This window comes from Ailuropoda melanoleuca, chromosome 2 (assembly GCF_002007445.2).
Source record: "Ailuropoda melanoleuca isolate Jingjing chromosome 2, ASM200744v2, whole genome shotgun sequence".
NCBI lineage: Eukaryota > Metazoa > Chordata > Mammalia > Carnivora > Ursidae > Ailuropoda > Ailuropoda melanoleuca.
Genome location: NC_048219.1, coordinates 138,588,772 through 138,609,477, shown reverse-complemented (window position 1 = coordinate 138,609,477; position 20,706 = coordinate 138,588,772). Strand labels below are relative to the sequence as shown.

Below are 20,706 nucleotides of genomic sequence, written 5' to 3'. Positions count from 1 at the left end.
ATCATCAGGGGAATGCAAATCAAAACCACAGTGAGATACCACTTTACACCTGTCAGAATGGCTAGTAAGAAAAAGACAAAAAATAATAAGTGTCAGCAAGAATGTGGGGAAAAAGGAACCCTCATGCACTGCTGGTGGGAATGTAAATTGGTGCAGCCACCATGGAAAACAGTATGGAGGTTCATTAAAAAAAAATAAAAATGTAAATATTATATGATTCAATAATTCCACTACGGGGTATTTACCAAAAGAAAACAAAAATACTACTTCAAAAAGATCTATGCACCCCTATGTTTATTGCAGCATTATGTGTAATAGCCAAGATACAGAAGCAACCTAAGTGTCAATCACAGATGAACAGATAAAGAAGATGTGATGTGTACACACACACACACACACACACACACACACACGCTGGAATATTACTCAGCCACAACAAAGAATGGGAACTTACCATTTGCAACAACATGGGTGGACCTAGAGGACATTATGCTAAGTGAAATAAGTCAGGGAAACATATACCATATGATTTCACTTAGATGTGTAGTCTGAAAAATAAAATAAACAAAGCAGAAACAGACCCATAAATATAGAGAATAAACCCATGCTTGCCAGAGGGGTGTGGGGTGAAGGGAAGGGAAAATGGGTGAAGAGGAGTGGAAAATATAGGCTTTCAGTTATGGAATGAGTAAGTCACAGGATAAGAGAGCATAGGGAATACAGTCAGCAGTATTTTAACCACGGTGACAGATGGGGAGTTACGCTTGTGATGAAGATAGCATGATGTCTAAACATATAACATATAAACTTGTTCAATCACTATGTTGTACACCTGAAACTAATATAACACAGTATCAACTAAACTTCAATTAAAGAATAAGAGGAAAAAACAACAATTATAAAAAATGGGGCATGTGTGTGGCTCAGTCTGTTAAGCATCTGACTTGATCTTCTCTATCTCAGGGTTGTGAGTTCAAGCCCCATGCTGGAGCCCAGCATGGGGCCTACTTAAAAAAATAAAAGATTGCATCCTAAACCAGGATACTGGAATTAAAGTCTGTGAAGCTGATAAAAATTTAAAATATTTGAAGAACGTTGTTATTTCATTTTAAAAACTAAAATCTGAATTTCATGAAAACTTGGGCAACAGATACTGCATCCCTATCTTTAAAATACTGATTTGGGGGGCGCCTGGGTGGCTCAGTTGTTTGAGCAGCTAACTCTTGGTTTTGGCTCAGATCATGATCCCAGTGTCCTGTGATCTCCTGTGTCAGGCTCCACACTCAGCAGGGAATCTGCTTGTGGATTCTCTCTTTGCCCCTCCTCCTGCTCATGCATTCACTATCTTTCTCTCAAATAAATAAATAAATCTTTAAAAAAAATAAATAAAATACTGACTTGGGAGTAGGACATTATATACATTTGGGAACCTTTTATTCTTATGTGAATAAAGTACTGGATTTATTTTTAAGATCTGTAACTATGAGACATGCTTTTGAAGTAAGCAACTAAGAAAGTAAAATATATGACCACTCTCTGTGGGAATAAATTTAAAAATACAATCTACCTATCAACCACCTTTGGTAGAGACACCAATTGCACCTACCTCAATCCTGGACTCCTTTTTTTCCCAATTTTTCCCAGGCATATGGTCATCTGGAATAAAGGCTCTATTTTTCATCCTTCCTCACAATTAGGTGGGGGGACCATGACTAAGTCTTGGCCAAAGAAAATTAAGCGAGGGTGCAACCTTCTCATTCACTAACCTCTCCCTTGCTGGCCACTGCTGATGTGAGGGAGTCTGAGCAGCACGCTCGGAACATGAGATAGAAGCCAAGTGTTAAGGTTGTTAGAGCACCACAGCAGCTTGTGATACTTACCTCTGAAATGCTTTTAAGTGAGAGGGAGGAAAAAACCTTTCCTTTTTTAAAAGCCACTGGTATTTGGGGTTTTAGTTTTAAGCTGCCGTACCTATCCTTAACCGATACACATTTCAGTTGTTGGCATATTACTCCTTTATTAGAAATTGTAAATGAGAAATTATTTCTACACCTGAAGACCAAACTATAACAGAAAATTCCATAGGTTCAAGATTTTGAGACATTCTGGAAAGAGTTTTCTGTAAAGTATATCCTTTCCGTGGCATGGCAACATCATTCTTCTTTAAAAAAGTTACTGGACAGACATCATTTCCACCATCACCTATATAAACAATTCGTGTATAATTTACTCCCTGTTGTAACTGTTTATCTACAAATTCTACCAAAACTGCATTTTTGCAGAGATTTTTGGGGCATCTGTTGCAAGAATGAGCATGATAATTTTCCACAGTGAGATGACCATTGCTATCAAAAGCTGCTGGATTTGTAAACACTTTATCAAACACATCATGAAAACTGGTAGCTTCTAACACCCAATCTATGAAGACTGAATTTGAATCTGAAATAATGATGCAGTCAAATTTATCCTTGTTTTTTCTTATAAAGTTCAAAAGTTCTACCATCCCTAGAGTGAAAGGCATTGATGTCACTGCTCTTTTCATTTCATCTTCTCTTACACCTTCATCTCCCAAATACTTAAAGACTCTGCCCATAAATTCTGTCCAAAATCCTTTCTTATAAGAATGCTGTAGTTCAATAGGAAGTTTTTTCTCTGGAGCACACTGTACAATCCAGGTGTCACTATTATCATCTATGATTGTATTGTCAAAGTCAAAAACGAGCAAAATTTTCATGGTTCCAAAAGCAAATGTGGGTTACCCTGAAAAAGAAGAAATATTGTTTCCTAAACATACTGTTTTACATATCTAGCTATTACACTTATTTAACAAACATTACTGTTAATCTGCTAAAACAAAGGGTTAATATAAAAAAATTAAAATGATTAAGCATTTAAGACTGTCATTTAAGAACTTTTTCCTAAGAAGCAAAGTTCATATTTGAGCATTTTAAGTAATGGAAACAAAAGATCTAAAAGGATATTCACAGTATTATTGTGTTCCTGTGGGGATGATTCTTTGAGCACTCAGAATTAAACTACAGAGTAAGCCAATGAGAGGAGTAATGAAATAATTATTCTCTTACGTCTAATTTAGAAAAATTATAAAAAAGAAAAAAGTAGGCTAATCATTCATTATCTTTTAATTATCAAGCACAAATTTATTAGTTTAAAATATTTACAATAATCCTCATATAAAATAACAAGTCATGTATAATATAAATCCTCTGTATACTGACTTAAATTCTGACCAAATTTAACACTAGGAAATCTTGTGAAATTTGAATAATTTTCCTAAAAAACATATTTAGCTTGAAATCATTAATGTCAGTGTTACAACTAAATGGTTGTTTGATGTTGTACTTGAAATCCTAAACAAATTACTTAAAGTTGGGAGTCAATTCCATTCTTCTAGACTAGAAGTAACTTTTGTTAACAATTTTCACATTTATTTATATTTTCTTTAGATAGTTTGGCTCTGGAGTACCAAATAATCTGGGTATGTGAAAAATCACATTGCTTATGATATGACAGTTACTTAATTCTTTGTTTTCATTAAATGATAATGAAGGTAATTAATTATAAATCTCAAGAAAAGGAAAAACTAAACTGGTCAATAGATAGTATGGATAAAAATTATGTAAAAAAGACAGTTATAAAGAATACCCAAGAGAAGATACAATTACCATGTATAAACAACAAAAAAATCCTTTCTTAAAGAGTAATACTTTTAAAGATATCACAATACACCAGGCACTAGACTAAGAACTTTACAATCTCATCCTCTCACTTAACTTCATAACCCTATTAAGTAGAAATTATCATCCTCATCTTAAGGATATATAAACTGAAGTTTAAGTATTAGTTAAGTTGGTTAAGTTTTAATTAAGTGGAAGAGCTGGAATTTGGACTCAAGTCCACTTGACTCCAAAGTTCATGCTTAAAGTACCATACTCTAGTGCCTATATTTAAAGTTTATTAATCAGTTTATTTTCTTAAGTTTATTTATTTATTTTTTTGTAATCTCTACACCCAACATGGGGCTCAAACTTACAACCCCAAGATCAAGAGTCACATGCTCCTCCAAATGAGCCACCCAGGTGCCCCACTTATTAATCAGTTTTAAAATAAATACTAGGTAGGTCATTTTGACAAAAAGATGTTTAATTACATGAAAACATTCATTAGTCCCAAAGTACATATTAACCATAATACCACATCTGTGACCTACTTGTAACAAGTCTGAGATTTTAACAAGAAACCCTAAAAAGAAAAGTGAAGAACCTCACCAAAAAGAAAAAGAAGAGATCAATTAAAAATGGGAAACATGGCCTTTAACCACATATATTCTCTGGTTCATCCAGTAGGTGAATAGATATCCAGTAGGTGAAACTGAGAATAGAGCTCGTTGACTCATACAAGTATTCTATGTCTCTCAATTTAGAATATCTGGAGAATAACTAACCTAGAAAGGTATCTCTTGTTGTCTGAATTTAGACAGTATATAATATTCTGATACTCTGGATCTCTGTATCGCTAAATATCTAGTCCAGGTGTCTATGGCTGGCTCCCAGAGATTTAAGTGCAGAATTCACTGTACAACTATGCAATAAGGCACAGTTGACAAACACATTAGTACTACACTCTAGGCATGCTTTAAATTAAACATGCTTTTCAAGCATTCTGAATTTATACATAATTTATAACTCATTGGCTGAAAACTGTCTCAAGCCTAGATTTAATGAGCTCAAGTTATCCAAATTCCTGAACTACTAGGGCACCTGGGTGGCTCAGTAGGTTAAGTGTCTGCCTTCATCTTGGGTCGTGTTCCCAGGGTCCTGGGATCAAGCCCCATGTAGGGCTCCTTGCTCGGTGTGGAGCCTGCTTCTCCCTCTCCCCTGCTTCTGCTCGAGGGCTCTCTTTCAAATAAATAAATAAAAATCTTTAAAAAAAGGGGCGCCTGGGTGGCACAGCGGTTAAGCGTCTGCCTTCGGCTCAGGGCATGATCCCGGCATTCTGGGATCGAGCCCCACATCAGGCTCCTCTGCTATGAGCCTGCTTCTTCCTCTCCCGCTCCCCCTGCCTGTGTTCCCTCTCTCACTGGCTGTCTCTGTCTCTTTCGCATAAATAAATAAAAAAAATCTTAAAAAAAAAAAAACTAGTTCCTGAACTATTAACCTCAAAATAATAGATATACCATAAGCCTGAAGTTAACATGGGTCTGCTGTTGACTATTAATTTCTATCTGAAAGTGTACTTTTCTTAATTTCAGATTTTTTTCTATTAGTTTTTTTGTCACCACTCAATATAAACCTTTATTAAAAAATACTTACCCAACTTAGTATTTCCAAGACAATTATTTTTACTTCAGAATAGGGTTTAGGTTAAACAGTCATGACAATCTTCAGTTTTAAACACCAGCCAGTTTCTAACCAACATTACTCCTACTCTATATGCAGGGAACAAAGTCTTCTGGTTTGGAGCAAAGAAATGGAGACTTCTTAACTCCTAAAATTAATAAAAGTATTTAAGGTATTTTTAAATTTATGTTTTCTAATTATGCTGTTTTCTCTAACATCAGAGAAGCATGTATTGGCAATGGGAGAAACAAAATCTTGATTAAACAAAGGTTTTAATTATAAAACCTGGAATGTTATATGAATCTACATTTTTTATCCAGTGGATAAAATCACAAGTGTTAGGCTGATTATGTTGAGATTTCCAGATTCCATTTTTTCTTTACTTGTTAAATAATAGACAAGTACTACGTTCTGTTGTTAATAAACTTTCAAAGATTAGTACTATACTTTGAAAAAATGTCTCTAAAACTTAAGGATGTGCAGAAAAATTTAGTTTTAAGAATGTGAATCTATTTTGGATCTAATTTGTTAAAATTCCAAAAGCAGTTATTAATTATTCTCTCCAAAAACATGAGCAGTATATATTTGGTATCTCTGCAATGTTTCCAGTATTAACAATAGCCTATGTGTTTTTTACAATAATGAAAATTGGAAACTACACAGACATCCCAGGATTGAGGACTCGTTAAATAAGATATGTATGTGATAACCAGATAAGGGAATTTTTATTTAGCCAGTAAAAGCTAAGATGTTTAGTACAAATTAAACAAGTAAGTCACTAAACACTGTGTACAGTATAACCCCATTTTTGTTGTAAAAAATGTCTATGTGTCTATGTCTAAGTGGTAGGATCGTGGATGCTTCAATTGTAGTGCATTCTTTTTCTACACTGATTTTGTAATACTTTTTCCCCAGAATAATTTAAACTCTGTTTCAGATCAAAATGCAAATGCTATCTTAATTTCGCAACAAAATAAAACACAGGAGTGGAGTAATAAGAGAGATAAATAACTAACTCTAGACAGACTTAGTTATAAATATCCATGGGTTAGGTGAACCGGGTGTTGGAAGTTGAATGATACCAAACTAACATGTCAAATTGGCAAATTATTGACACTGAATTTTATATGATTCAATACTTTCTGTAACCTATTTAGTTAAAATTCCAGAGAAATTTTGTTGGGAGGTAACTCTCCATGGGTCTCTACTGGTTCTACATGCCTTACAAGCATGACATTCACTGCTCTATGCTCTGGGTTATTTTCTCAAAAATGTATGTATAGTGTAAAGCCTTGAAAGGCACGCTTATTGTCCAGTATAATAAACATTATGGTTCCCTAAGCTCAGGGTACCTGTCCTGTAACGCAACACACTCCACCTGCAGGTGACTTCTGGTCCTCTTTGCAATCACCCTGTGGGAAGTGGGGCAAAACTGATATTCTGGCTACTGTTATTGCTATACGTCAATTCATCTCTGCCTAGGGGTGTCTTCTACAAAACTGTGGCAGGCTAAGTTGTTAGCGCTCAAGTGGGATAAAAATCTCTGACCCGTCCCAGCTCTTGACATTTTTAAAACTATGTTTCCAGAAAAAACCACCAATGCTCTAGGTGCAAAAGCTAATTTCTGTCAAATATTTTATTAATCCTTTCATACTTACCAGCATTATTATGGTGGAACATCTGATAGGAAACCTGAAGAAAAACAGTACAACTCTGTGTTAGAACTTTAGTGATTAAAAATCTTATCTCCTTTCATTTTGAGCGACTCTAATTTGGTGCCTAATGTGTAGGTGTCCTAGCCAACTAGCTTATAATGAAATCATTTGTACCTCGATGTGTCAGAAAAGGATCTTTAGTACAAATTAAACTTGAATCCTGCATCCACTCTTAACAGATTTCTGTGTCCTTCGTGGTCTGACTGATCCCACAAATACATTCAATTTTACTATATTGTATTTACCAAGCAATTTAATATGTCTGAAAGGTCCTAACATGAAATGTTCTGGGACAATATCCACGTTTTTAACATTCCGATTTTTAAAAAATATAAGCTTCATCTAGCCTGGATCATGGCTTAGAAACCAAAGTATTTAAAAACATTTTCTGTCCGTTAATCTCTGGGTTTCTATGGAAAGGAGGCCTTTGCCCTCCACCTTCTCTGTGGGCCGCACACACCAAGCCCAGGCCTCGCTCTTCCACACACCTGCAGGGTCCGCCCTGAACGTAGGCGCAGGCACCTCGCTGGGGGTCACCCCTGTGAGGAGCGCGTTGGATGAGGATGGGAGCACCGGACCGGGCTGGATCCCCAGGGCTCCCCACTGACCCAGACCAGGCGTCAGCAGCTGTCCCGGCCTCCGTGTCGCTCCCGCGGACTCTGCCCTCCGACCTTGTTCCTGTACCTGTCAGTGAGGGGAATCCAATATGCACGCTGGGCCACGACTTCCCGCGCAGACGCAGTCCCGGTTTCCCAGTCCTCTGGCCCGCGGCAGCGCGTTCACCGCTTCTCGGAGGAGGCTACCGTCACTTCCGGCGGCGTTGCTAAGCAACTGCGCAGTTTGGCAAACATTCGGCCAGCTGGAGTCCTGCTCGCCCAGCGTTGAAGTCGCCTTTCCAAGTCACAGAGCGCCAAGGGTACCTCATCAGGGATGCTGGTGCGGTTTGGAAGGCGCTGTGGACGGGCGAAGGAAGACACAGGTGAGCCAAACTGGCCTATCTAGGCACAGAGATTGTTTCTGGCCTTCAGGCGTAGGGTAAGAGGCAAGAGTGCCAAATGAGAGTTTTGGTTACTTTTTGAAAAGGGCTCCACTAACTCAAAAGCAGCCCCATGGGCATCGTTGGGCTCTGTGTAAATGGACAGTTTTGCCTTCAGATGAATGGGTTGGTGGGAAAAGTTTACACAAATAGGAGCGGAGAAAAGGTAAGTCAGAGACTCCCAGTTGACCAGCTGGTCTGATCCTCAAGCTGTGTAGTCGCAGCTCCAAGAGTTTGGTGTTTGTTGAATTCCCTTAAGCTTTTGTTATTCATTGAGTGAATCGGAATGTCTTTCGGAAGTATCAGTGACCTCATTAGAGTCTTCGCTGTGCTGTGAACCTACTGAGTGCTCTTAGGAAAGTCTCTAATGGAAATGTCTCAATTTCTTCATCTCTAGAGTGAAGGAATATTTAAAAAATGTGATTTAGATATTGTAATCTAGATGACCTGTTATAAAAATTTGATTTTTGAATAGAAGTAGCCTAGGGAGACATTAAAGAACTCTTTAGCAATTCCAGTGATTTTATTTTCTTAAGTCTGTAAATTCCCAATTAATGTTGTCATGGTGACCACTTGAACCTTGGGAATTTGGACTGTCTTCATGTCATTTTCTGAACTTCTGTAGCAGTAGAGCCTCCTTATGCTAGATGTAGAGTGAGGGCCAGCCATTATCTCACCAGTTGACACTACTGGGTATTTATGCAGTGAAGGACAGTGAAGTAGCAGCAGAAGGTCCCGACTGGTTGGAGAGAGGCAGCACCCCTGTGACAGGTATTGAAAAAACACAATTACTCTCACATACTCACTGTCTTATATACACAGCACTACAATAAAAGACTTTGATTTCTCTGATAGATGTTAAATCATGTTTTGTGTCATACGGTCCAAAAGTTACCATCTGAGGGGTACCTGACTGGCTCAGTCGGTAGAGCATGTGACTCTTGATCTCCTCCAGGTCGTGAGTGTGAGCTCCATGTTGAGTGTAGAGATTATAAATAAATAAACTTAAAAAAAATGTTATCATCTGAGCCTCACTGCTAAATTATAATCTCCATTTGGAAGAGGGTGAAGTAGGATAAGCATTCAGATATGTAGATAACTATCTGTAAAACAATTATCTAAAGATTTAGTGGGATGGCATCAGCCAGAAAGTGGGATAAGAATCAACAAAGGTCCTCCTCTCTATTAAGTCAAAAAGAATACTGACAAAAAAACTGTTAGAACCAACTTTTTTTTGAGAACTCAGGAAATTAACCAAAGGCTTACAACAACCAGGGAGGAAAAATAGCTGAATCTTGTTAACAGCAGTAAGTTTTTTGGCATTTTAACTTGCTCTAATCCCCTTTTCTCCTAGCCCCATGGAAGTCTAGAAAACCACTGCAACCACAGTGAAATCGGGTGTCTCAGTAACCTGTGGAGGGAGTGGAATAGGATTGGATCCTCTCCAAAGCCCTCCCCCGACTTTTTTTTAGATAAGTGTTGTTTGACCTGTCTCATAGGTCCCTGGAAATCCCATCCACAGGGCCTGACTTTATTTGACCTGACTCAGAGCTCACTGGGTGTGTTTGTTCAAATGATCAGTGGCAGTTTTTTTTTGTTTTTTTTTTGTTTTAACATCACAGATGTCTGACATAGTGATAATTGTTGGGTACAAACAAAAAACAACCAAAAAACTTAATAATACCTGGGAAATGAGATGTCCATAGGGGGCAGAAGCTCCCTGCTTATTCCTCGGAATCCCGAAAGACAAATGCATGCATAGTGCTGTGCACGTGCTCAGGAAATACCTGAGAATGAAACTTCACCTCTGGCTGAATTTGAGGCTCTGTGCAAGAAAAAAGTAAAAGCTAAGACAGAGTTGTAAACTACCTGCCTGAGCATTGAAGTCATGCTCCACCATTCACAGAGAGTTTCTTGGCAAAGCCTGTGAAACTTATCTAAGGAAATTAAATTTAATTTAAGGAAATGTTGTCCAATTATTAGCTGACAACTAAACTAACCAAGCTGAGATTCCAATAGCCACATACCACAAAGAATACAGACTTTACAGGTTTAGTTCAGGAAAATCATTAAACAAACCACAACAGCAAAAAAACAAAACAAATCAAAACAAAAAACTTTGGGTGTGGGGGGAATCTAAGATCTAGACTTGCCACATATTATTTAAAATGACAAGGTGTGCAAAGAAATAAGAAAGTATGTCCCAAACAGGAAAAAAGTTTTAATAGGAACTGTTCCTGAGACTTCCTAAACAATTTTCTGTGTAAATTTATAGCTATTGTGAATATGTGTAAAGAACTAAATGTCAAAGGAACTACAGGAAAATATTGAGAATGCTGTCTCACAAAATAGACCATATCAGTAAAGAGATAGAAATTATAAACAGAAACCAAATAGAAATTTTGGAGTTGAGGGGCGCCTGGGTGGCACAGCGGTTGGGCGTCTGCCTTCGGCTCAGGGCGTGATCCCGGCATTATGGGATCGAGCCCCCACATCGGGCTCCTCTGCTATGAGCCTGCTTCTTCCTCTCCCACTCCCCCTGCTTGTGTGCCCTCTCTCGCTGGCTGTCTCTCTCTCTGTCAAATAAATAAATAAAATCTTTAAAAAAAAAAAAAAAAAAAAAAGAAATTTTGGAGTTGAAAAGCACAATAGTTTAAATGAAAAATTCACTAAAGGGTCTCAATAGCAGTTTTGAGCTTGCAGAAGAAAAATTCCATTAACTTAAACATACGTTGATTGAGATTGTCCAGTCTAAGGGATAGGAAGAAAAAATAATGAATAAAAATGAGCCGATCCTCAGAGAAATGTAGGATACCAACAAGTATATACCAACATACATGTAATTTGAGTCTTAGAAGAAGAGGAGAGAAAGGGGTAGAAGAAAATATTTGAAGAAATAGTGACTGTAAACCTCACAAATTTGATGAAAAACATTAATCCACATTTTAAGAGCTCATTGATACTCTAAATAGAATAAACTCAAACAGATCCAGAACCAGACATGGCATGATCAAACTGTCAAAAGACAAAAACAAGAGAATATATATTCCTCTCAAATGCACATGAAACATTCTTCAGGATAGACCATATGATAGGCCATAAAACAAACCTTTATACATTTAAAAGGATAGAAATCATACAAAATATATTATCCAAACACAGTGGAATGACATTAGAAATCAATAATAGAAATTTGGGGAATTCACAAATATGAAGAAATTAAAATGCTTTTAGATTTTAAAAAATGGGTCAAAGAAGAAACCATGCAAATCAAAACCACAATGATTGGTAGCTGTTAGAATGGCTATTATTAAAAAGATAAATAACAAATGTTGGTGAGGATGTGGAGAAAAGGGAAGCCTTTTGTACTCTTTTTGGGAATGTAAATTGGTGCAGCCACTCTTGAAAACAGTATGGAGGTTCCTCAAAAAATTACAAATAGAATTACCATATAATCCAGGAGTTCCACTTCTGGGTACTTACCCAAAGAAAATGAGGACACTAATTCAGAGAGATAGCTGCTCCTCCATGTTCATTGCAACATTATTTACACAAGTCAGGGCATGGAAACAACCTTAAGTGTCTATTAATGGATGAATAAGTAAAGAAAATATGGTTTGTATGTACAATAGAATATTATTTAGACACAAAAAAGAATAAAATCTTGCCATTTGCAATAACATGGACTTTGAGGGCAATAAGTCAGACAGAAAGACAAATGCTGTATGATGTCCCTTATATGTGGAATGTAAAAAACAAATGAATAAACAAAAAACTCCACAAAACTCCCCAAAAAACCAAGCACATAGAAACAGAGAACAGATTGGTGGTTGCCAGAGGCAGGAGGTGGGCAGTGGGAGAAATGGTGAAGGAGGTCAAAAGGTACAAACATGCAGTTATAAAATAAATAAGTCCTGGGGATGTAATGTATAGCATGGTGACTATAGTTAGTAATACTATATTGCATAATTGAAGCTTGCTAAGGGAGTAGATCTTAAATGTTCTTGTCACAAGAAAAAGATGTCAATATGCTTAACAAATATGTTAATCAAAAGGTAGATGGTTTAAACTAGTAGACTTTGTTTAGTTAGTATTCAGTTGCAAGTAGCACAAATCAAGTTGAGCCAGTTTAGGCAAAACAAAGGAAATTTGTTACAAGGATGTATTTGTCAGGACTCTTTGGTTACAAGTGACTAATTGACTCATAATAATTAAAACAGAAGGGGACTATTTTGGCTGACATAACTGGGAATTTAGGTACAACTTGATCCAGGACACTATTCTACTTCCCAGCTTTGTATAGTTTTATTCTGTAGGTGGAGACTTGGTATGTGATAGGCAAGATGGTACCTGTGGTTCTAAATTCACACTTTACTTGGACAACCAATTTCTCCATCCCATCAACCTTAATTCAAACACCAAGGAGACTCTAATTGATCCTAGCAGCTTTTCTCTCAGTATCTTTATCTCTTTCTGGAGTCATGTGGTTTCTTGCTTCTGCTTTTCTCTGTACATCTGTCTCAATTCATCTTTTAATAAAAATAGTAAACATAATAATAGCTAATATATATTGAGAATATATCGTGTGCCACACCCTATTCTAAATTTTTTACATATATAACTTCATTTAATTCTCACACCAACCACATAAAATAGGTCCTATTAATATCTCAATTTTGCAATTAAGGAATTAGAAAGTTAAATAATTTTGTCTAGATTTACATAGTTCATGTATGGTATGTTCATTTAGGATGCTTTTTAATTCATATATAGAATACCCAATTCAATCATATTTAAAAATAAGGAAATTTATTTGTTCTTGTAACAGGAGCTCCAGGCTTCAGGTCTGATTGATTTAGCATCATAATGAGATCCTCATTGCCCCACATTCCTTCTTTGTTTTTTCTTTGTGGTTCACAGTAATAGCTTCATTGTAAGGCTACTTCCTTTTGTGGTCATAGGATGGCTGCCTATCTGTTCTTCATGCTTCCTTGTTCATATCTAGTTTAAGAGACACTCTCAGATGTCTCTCCCAGAAGAACAAGAAAGAACTTTTCTAAAAGTCTCAAATAAATCTCTTTTCCTTTTGTTTGCTTATTACAGAAATAATTATTGGCAAAGGAGACCCAAGTATTCTTAAACTAATGAGGCCCACCCTGAGACTGTAGTTAGTTCTCCAAATTACTTTGCTGCTACTCAGTTAGGAAGGGGTTAAGAGAGTCAATCATGATGTCTACAACTTCTGTAGGTGAACATCCCCCAAATTATCTATTTATAGACTGCTATTTTGTCAATTTTGAAAAAATGCTTTATAACAACCTGTTGGGGTAGGTATTATTGATCTCAGCTTTAAAGATGTTGTTACTGAGTCTCCAAAAAGTTAAAGGACTTGCCTACATTTACAGAGTAAGGAAATGACCAAGGAAAGACTGAAATCTGTCTTTTAATTTCAAGTTCTTATATACTTTGCACTTAATCTCACTGTTCTTAAAATAACAGCAATAAAATTATTGTTTGAAACAATTTCCAGATGTCATGACAATATAGAAATGTCTGAGAAAAAATATTTAAACTCTTGAAAGTCTTTTATATTCATTTTTAAAAATTTATTAGAAATAAAGAACTCCGAAGAAGATCAAGCTCTCTATCCACCTCTTCTACCTAGCAAGATAGATCTCCGGCAGGTAACCATAATTCCACACAATGAGTGGAAAAGGATTCAAGATAGTCTTGACAGTTTGACAAGAAAAGCAGCATGTCTTCGTGCAGAAAGAAAGGCAAAGAAAGAAATGCATTTCCGATCCCAAGAAATGGTAAAACATTGGACTAATACATATGCAGTAAGTATTAATCACCGAGGAGTACACATGCACTGAAGACTCACTCTTTTTTCTTAGTACTCTTTAAGTAATTTTTACATGTAAAATATCATGAAAAATACTTTGAAACACATTTTCAACAGCTTTATTTAGGAGAAATGACATAAATAAAGTAGACATATTTAAAATGTATAATTTGATAAGTTTTGAAGCATTTACACACCCCTGAAACTATTATCATTAAGATAATGAACATACTCATCCCCCAAAGTTTCCTCATACTCAGTTTACTCCCTCTCACTCTCCCCACCCTTCTTCAGGCAACTGATGTGCTTGCTTTCTTTTCTTTCTTTCTTTCTTCCTTTTTCTTTTTCTTTCTCTTTCTTTTTCTTTCTTTCTTTCTTTCTTTTTCTCTTTCTTTCTTTCTTTCTTTTCTTTTCTTTCTTTCTAATTTATGTATTTATTTGAGAGAGAGAGTGTGCACCTGCATACACACAAGTTGGGGTAGAGGCAGAAAGAGAGAGAATCTCAAGCAGACTCCCCACTGAGCATGGAGCTGAATGCAGGGCTCCATCTCACAACCCTAAGATCATGACTTGAGCTGAAATCAAGAGTCCATCACTTAACTAAGCCACCCAGGTGCTCCTGTCCTCATCTGCTTTCTACTATAAATTTTATTCAACACAATTATTTTGGAATTCTTTCATATTGTGTGTATCAATTGTTCATTCATTTTTATTGCTGAGTAGTAGTATTCCATTGTATGGATGTACCACAGTTTATCTGTTCAATTGTTGATGGTTTTGGCATCAACCAAATATTGATATATGAGCTGTTTCCAGTTTTGGGCTATTATAAATAAAGCTGCATATGAACATTCATGTATAAGTCTATTTGTGGGCATATGCTTTCACTTCTTTTGGGTAAATATCTGGGTAGAATGGCTGAATAATATGATGGTTGCATATTTAACTTTGTAAGAAACTTCCAAACTGTTTTCAAAAGTAGTTGTAATTTTACACTCCCATAAGAAGTGTATAAGTCTTCTATTTTCTCCACGTTCTTCCCAGCTTGCTATGTTCAGTCTTTTTAATATAGGCATTCTAATAGGTGTGAAGTAGTATTGAATTATAGTTTTAATTTGAATTTCTCTAATTACAATGATGCTGAACATCTTTTATGAATTTATTTTCTATTGTATATATTCTTTGGTGAAGTGTTTGTTCAAATCTTTTGCCCATGTTTAAGTGGGGTTTATTTTGGCTCAGTTAGTTGAGCATTGGCTCTTGATTTTGCCTCAGGTCATGATCTCAGGGTCCTGGGATCAAGCCCCAAGTCGGGCTTCACGCTCAGCGTGAAGTCTGCTTGAGAGTCTCTTTCTCTGTCTCTCTCTCTCCAAAATAAATAATTAAATCTTTAAAAAAATAAATGGGGTTTGTTTTCTTATTACTTCTTATTTTTGGTTTAGGGAATTTAAAAAATATATTCTGAATACAAGTCCTTTATTAGATATATGATTCAAAAATATTTTCTCCCAGCTGTGGGAAGGGACACAGAAAGCTTATAATACCTTGCTTTAGGAACAGTGTTCATAATTTATTCTTTTTTCTAGAAGAGGGAAAAATATTGTGACTGATATCATGTATTACATATATTACATTCTGAAAAAGGCAAAACAATAGGGAAAGAAAACAAATCAGTGGTTGGCAGGAACTGCAGATGGAGGAAGATAACGGCATGAGGGTATTTTTGGGGGGGATGTAACTGTTTTATAAGTGACTATGCATTTGTAAAACTACACTAAAAGGGGGTATGTAAATTATTCCCTAAAAAACTTGATTTTAGAGAAGTCCCCAATCCATAAAGGGATGGGGGAGTGGAATACACACACACACACACACACACACACACACAAGTAGCATACTATACATGATACTTTATATCTCCATGGATGTTAAAGAATAAGAAGAAATATAGTAAATGTGGTAGAAATGTAGTAGTAAAAACTGTTTTGTAGGCACAGAGATTGACAAAATAATAGATCAGAAGAGAGAGCCTAGAAACACTCACATGTTATATATGGTAACTTGACATGACAGAAGTGTCAGTCAAGTCAGAAGGGAAAGGATTGGGAATTCTGTACCTAATACTGAGATAACTGACATCTGGAAAAATGAAATTATATCCTTATGGTATAGAATATACAAAAATGAATTTCAGCTAGATGAAAGACTCAGATGTGAAAAGTAAAACAGTAAAAACTTAAAAAGAATCCTAGAATATCTTCAGGATTTTAGGGTAAAGTAAGGTTTTCTTAAGACATAGAAAGTATGACCCACAGAGGAAAAGAGAGACTTCATCTGACAAGACACATTGGATAGACTCCTCATAGGTGTAGAAGAGCATGTAAATACACTACTGTTGATTTTTTTAAGGAATAAAAATAGTAATATATATACTTATATAAATATGGAAAGGAATTTTGGAAGCAAATATAAGAAACTGATAATAGTGGCTATCTTAGAGATTGCTAATGGAAGTCAGGATTAGAGGGGCAGTTCACTGTATACCTTTACAATATTTTGTGGTTTTAAACCATGTAAATTTTTGTGGTTTTAAACCATGTAAATGTGTTACCTACCCAAAAAATTCAATTAAAATATGACGTTATTTTATTTATTAATGATATATGCAAATACAATAAAAACTCATAATGAAAGCTCAAATTATTTCATTATATGTAATGTTAAATTTTGTGAAATTAAGTTGAAAAACAAAAACAGAAGACTGATTTTTTTTCTTTTTTTAGGGAATGAAAGAACAGAAACTTGAAGCCAAAAAGAAGCGTGATGAAGAAATAGAGGCAGAAAGACAAATTCTTGATATAGAGGAAGAAATACACAAACAGGGAGAAAGAAAAAAGGCTATTGAATTTGCAAAGCAGTATCAATTTTACCAGACAGAAAGAGTGAAACAGTTTCATGTACTACTTGGGTTTTCTTGTATTTCTTTATATATTTAACATATCTATACATAATTAGACTTTATTTTCTTAAAATGCCACAATTTTTTTTTTTTTGTAGTCAGGACTTCTTCTTAGTAGAGTTATGAAAGAACGTGATGCACAGATTGAATCCCAAAAGAATAAAATAAAATCAGATAAAAAATGGGAAGAACAATTGAAACTCAACATTGAAAAAGCTTTTAAAGAAGAACAAGTAAAAGCAGAAAAACGACACAGAGATAGAATGGCTCTTGCCAGTGATCATTTAAAACAGTATGTATATATATAAATTACCTTTTTTGTATCTTACTTTTCTCACAAAAGCTTTTTTTTTTTTGGTTTATAAAAGTAATACATGCCGAAATACCTAGTAAACAGAAAAAAAACAAAGAAAGGTTAAAAATCTCTATACTTTCTCACCCAGAGATAATATATTAGTTACTGTTGTCACAATAATGCTGCATAACAAACAACCACATAATCTAGTGGCATTCAAAAATAAACATTTATTCCTCATGCATCCGTGGGTTGGTTGAGCCTGGCTATACAGCTTTTCTTCAGACTACATCACTGGTTGGGTTTGCTGGTTGCTGTGGGGAGGGCTCTGATCTGCTCCATGTGTATTCATTTTTAAGGTGCAGGATGAAGGGACAGCAGCCACTTGGGGAAACTTTTCTCATGGTATTGACAGAGATGCAAGAGAATGAGCCCGAGCTTACAAGTATATGGCTAATCTCAAAGGCAAAAGTCAAGAAATACACTAGATCTACCATAAGTCTAAAGCAAATCATATGGTCAAGTCTAACAACCATGGAACAGAGAAATAGACTCCCATGGAAGTGGGAAGTGAGAGAGTCAATCTTTTTGAGCTACAATCGAATCTATCACAGTAATCTGTTATTGTTTTGGCATATTGGTATATAGCCATATAGACATTTTTTGGTGGTGGTGGTAGTAGAGGGGGTCAGATTCATTGAGCTATAATTTACATTTACTAATAAAATTCACCTTTTAAAAAGCATATAGCTGTACAACCACCCCTAAATCAAGGTATAGAATACTTCCATCACGCCAAAATTTCCCTCACGCACTTTTGCACTAAACTCTATTCTTCACCTACAGCCCCTGGAAATCATTGAGCCACTGATACAGACTTTTTTTTCTGAGCATATATACTCATAGTTTATAAAATGAAATTGAATCAGTAGTACCATTGTGTATTTTTTCACTTACCAGTATATCATGAGCTTTTGGGTATGTCAGTAAATAGAAATCAAACCTGAACTGTTTTTAAGTAGCTACTATATATATCAGGAGAGGGCATTGTATTTGTGTATAATTTTACTTACTTTTCTAAATTGCTGATACATGGAAATAGGAAAAGGTACAAAGGAGATCCAGTAAAAAGTCTCTCCCTCATCTACCGGCCACTTTGTTTTTCCAATGTGAGACTTATCAGTTTCTTTACATTGTAGTTTAAATGTGCATAGATTGTGTAAATGTATCAAAACATTTTATTTTTTTTTAAAGATTTTATTTATTTATTTGACAGAGATAGAGACAGCCAGCGAGAGAGGGAACACAAGCAGGGGGAGTGGGAGAGGAAGAGGCAGGCTCACAGCGGAGGAGCCTGATGTGGGGCTCGATCCCAGAACGCCGGGATCACGCCCCGAGCCGAAGGCAGACGCCCAACCGCTGTGCCACCCAGGCGCCCCTATCAAAACATTTTAAACAATATTATACTTATAAAGAAAAATTATTTTTGTACTTAAACATATTATATGATCATTATAGAATTACAAAATACAAGAAAACAAAATGAAAATTAAAATCACTAGAAATTCTGTGATCCAAAGTAGGTACTGTTAACATTTGGGCATATATTTGTCTACTTTTCAAAGTTTTTTTTTTTAATTTTGCAAATAGCAAATGAATATATACTTGTTAAAATTCAATACAGCAAAATTGGAATAAAATTGAAAAGCCCATCTTCATATCCACCCTTTTCAATGTCTTTAAGTCCCATTTTCCTTTTCACAAATAGCCATTATTAATAGTTTGTGACTACCCCTTCAGAGTGTTTTATTACTATTATTAATATCTGTATCCAGGGCATATTTAAGTGTGTATATATTTTTAGCCATGAATGTTTTACAATGTATTTTTCTGTTTCTTCTTTTTTTTCACTCAACAATATACCTTGAATATCTTTTTTACCAGAATATATGAATCTGTCACATCTTTTAAAATAATCATACTGTACACTAAAGATGTACCATTATTTGTTTAACTATGTTATTATTGAGGGAAGTTTGGATTTTTCCCTCCTTCATTTCTAACAATGCTGTAGTGAACATCCCTGACCATATATTTTGTGACTTTTGTGCAAAGACGTAGTTATGTAGGGTAGATTTTTTTGAACTGAGCTTGAATTTTACATGTGCAGAGATACTGCCTTTGAGAAGGCTTTAGTATGTAATCATCAGTGATGTCTGGTACCCTTCCTTTTCTTTATGTTATAATCAATTATGGGCAGTACTTTTTTTAGAGTTTAATGGACCAAAAAATAGTATCTTTTAATTTATATTTCTCTTCATTTCTAGTGAGGCAGGTTATTTTTTCATGTGTACATATTCATTTGTTTTGGTTTTTGTTATCATAAATTGGTTATTCCATAGTTCTCCTGTGTAGGATGTTTCATATGGATATGTATGTTTGTCATTGATTAAAAATTGATCAGCAGCTTTTATATATGTTGGATATTAATCTTTATTAGACATATTGCAGATTTTTGTCATCTTTTCTGAATGTTTTAGTATTTTCTTTTTAAGGATTTTATTTTTAAGTAATCTCCATACCCAACATGGGACTGAAACATACAGCCCTGAGATCGAGAATCACATGCTCTACCAACTGCGCCAGCCAGGCACCCTTGAATGGTTTCAGTACTTAGAAGATACTTATTTTATGTGCTTAAATCTGTCTCTTTTTGTTATTATGGTTTTGAGTTTTGTATATATATATTTATTTCTCATAGTCACAAATGTCTGAGTGACATAGATATCAATTCTCAGGATACATGTGTTGCCAGATTGTGTAGTCTTCATTTCTTGTAATCCTTAGTAAAAAGAGAAGGGAAACCTTTGGATTTATTGTAAATTTTTTCTTTGTCAGTGTAGAGACCCAAGGGTTTATGTGAGTTAGGGATAGAGCCATTGGCAGAGGGAGGCAAATATTTGACCAGCGTGTCACCTTTGAGCAATCTCTCTTATGTTAGCTGTTGTGGCTCTGAGATAATTGCAGGCAGCAGACTGATCTCCAGGAAATTACCTGGCAAGTGCTAACACCTTCGCAGGCCATCTACCCACCTATATAACCTTTGCATGTAGGCTGTGATCAGGCCACAGGATCCCCTTTCCAAGTGGTCTTTCCATGTGCTGGTTAGAGGTTCCAGCACGTCTAAGGTTTGTTCGAGTTGTTTTTTTGGCTTATCTTCAGTGTAGCCAAGGAGATGTTGATCGGGTTCTGAGGTCAGCTTAAATTCCTTTCCTTTTCATGGTAGGCTCTGTCTTTGTGAATGATGGCCAAGTATTACTTAACTTGATTGTACTCTCAAGTGCCCTATTTTTTGCTGAAACTTCTTGAAAATTCAAGTATAAGGTAAGACTTTGCTTTATTTAGCTTCTAGTAGTGGTATAGAATTTCTTCCATTCTATTGGTCGTATTGTGGGGACTTGGGAAGGAAAGGATATTTGACATGTGAGCTTGGGTTGCC

The 20,706-nt window shown here is 35.7% G+C and overlaps 2 protein-coding genes across 7 annotated transcripts in view; one reads left to right on the top strand and one right to left on the bottom strand.

The window, feature by feature from the left end:
• Positions 1-2,000: 2,000 nt before the first annotated feature.
• On the bottom strand, positions 2,001-8,061 carry PHOSPHO2 (phosphatase, orphan 2). Of its 6 annotated transcripts, none has more exons than XM_011221367.3 (4): positions 7,561-8,060; positions 7,016-7,049; positions 5,331-5,505; positions 2,001-2,760 (listed from the first exon to the last, which is right to left on the bottom strand). In XM_011221367.3, exon 4 carries the CDS (start codon positions 2,732-2,734, stop codon positions 2,009-2,011), a length of 726 nt encoding a protein of 241 aa, XP_011219669.1. In that variant the 5' UTR covers positions 2,735-2,760; positions 5,331-5,505; positions 7,016-7,049; positions 7,561-8,060; the 3' UTR covers positions 2,001-2,008. The 6 variants fall into 6 exon arrangements, with proteins under 6 accessions (XP_011219669.1, XP_034510599.1, XP_019652261.1 ...); XM_034654708.1 differs by having other exon boundaries at positions 7,681-8,060; XM_019796702.2 differs by having other exon boundaries at positions 7,757-8,060.
• The window catches only part of CCDC173 (coiled-coil domain containing 173), a 31,598-nt gene continuing 18,808 nt past the window's right edge, over positions 7,917-20,706 (top strand). Inside the window, exons 1-4 of the mRNA XM_011221373.3 lie at positions 7,917-8,051; positions 13,722-13,948; positions 16,737-16,910; positions 17,011-17,204. Of these exons, the coding sequence (XP_011219675.1) occupies positions 8,003-8,051; positions 13,722-13,948; positions 16,737-16,910; positions 17,011-17,204 (644 nt within the window). The 5' untranslated portion in view covers positions 7,917-8,002. The remainder of the gene's footprint in view (positions 8,052-13,721; positions 13,949-16,736; positions 16,911-17,010; positions 17,205-20,706) is intronic.

Bases quoted from the DNA above. Each gene is read 5' to 3' on its own strand.
- PHOSPHO2 (XM_034654709.1), bottom strand. From the start codon at position 2,734: ATGAAAATTTTGCTCGTTTTTGACTTTGACAATACAATCATAGATGAT.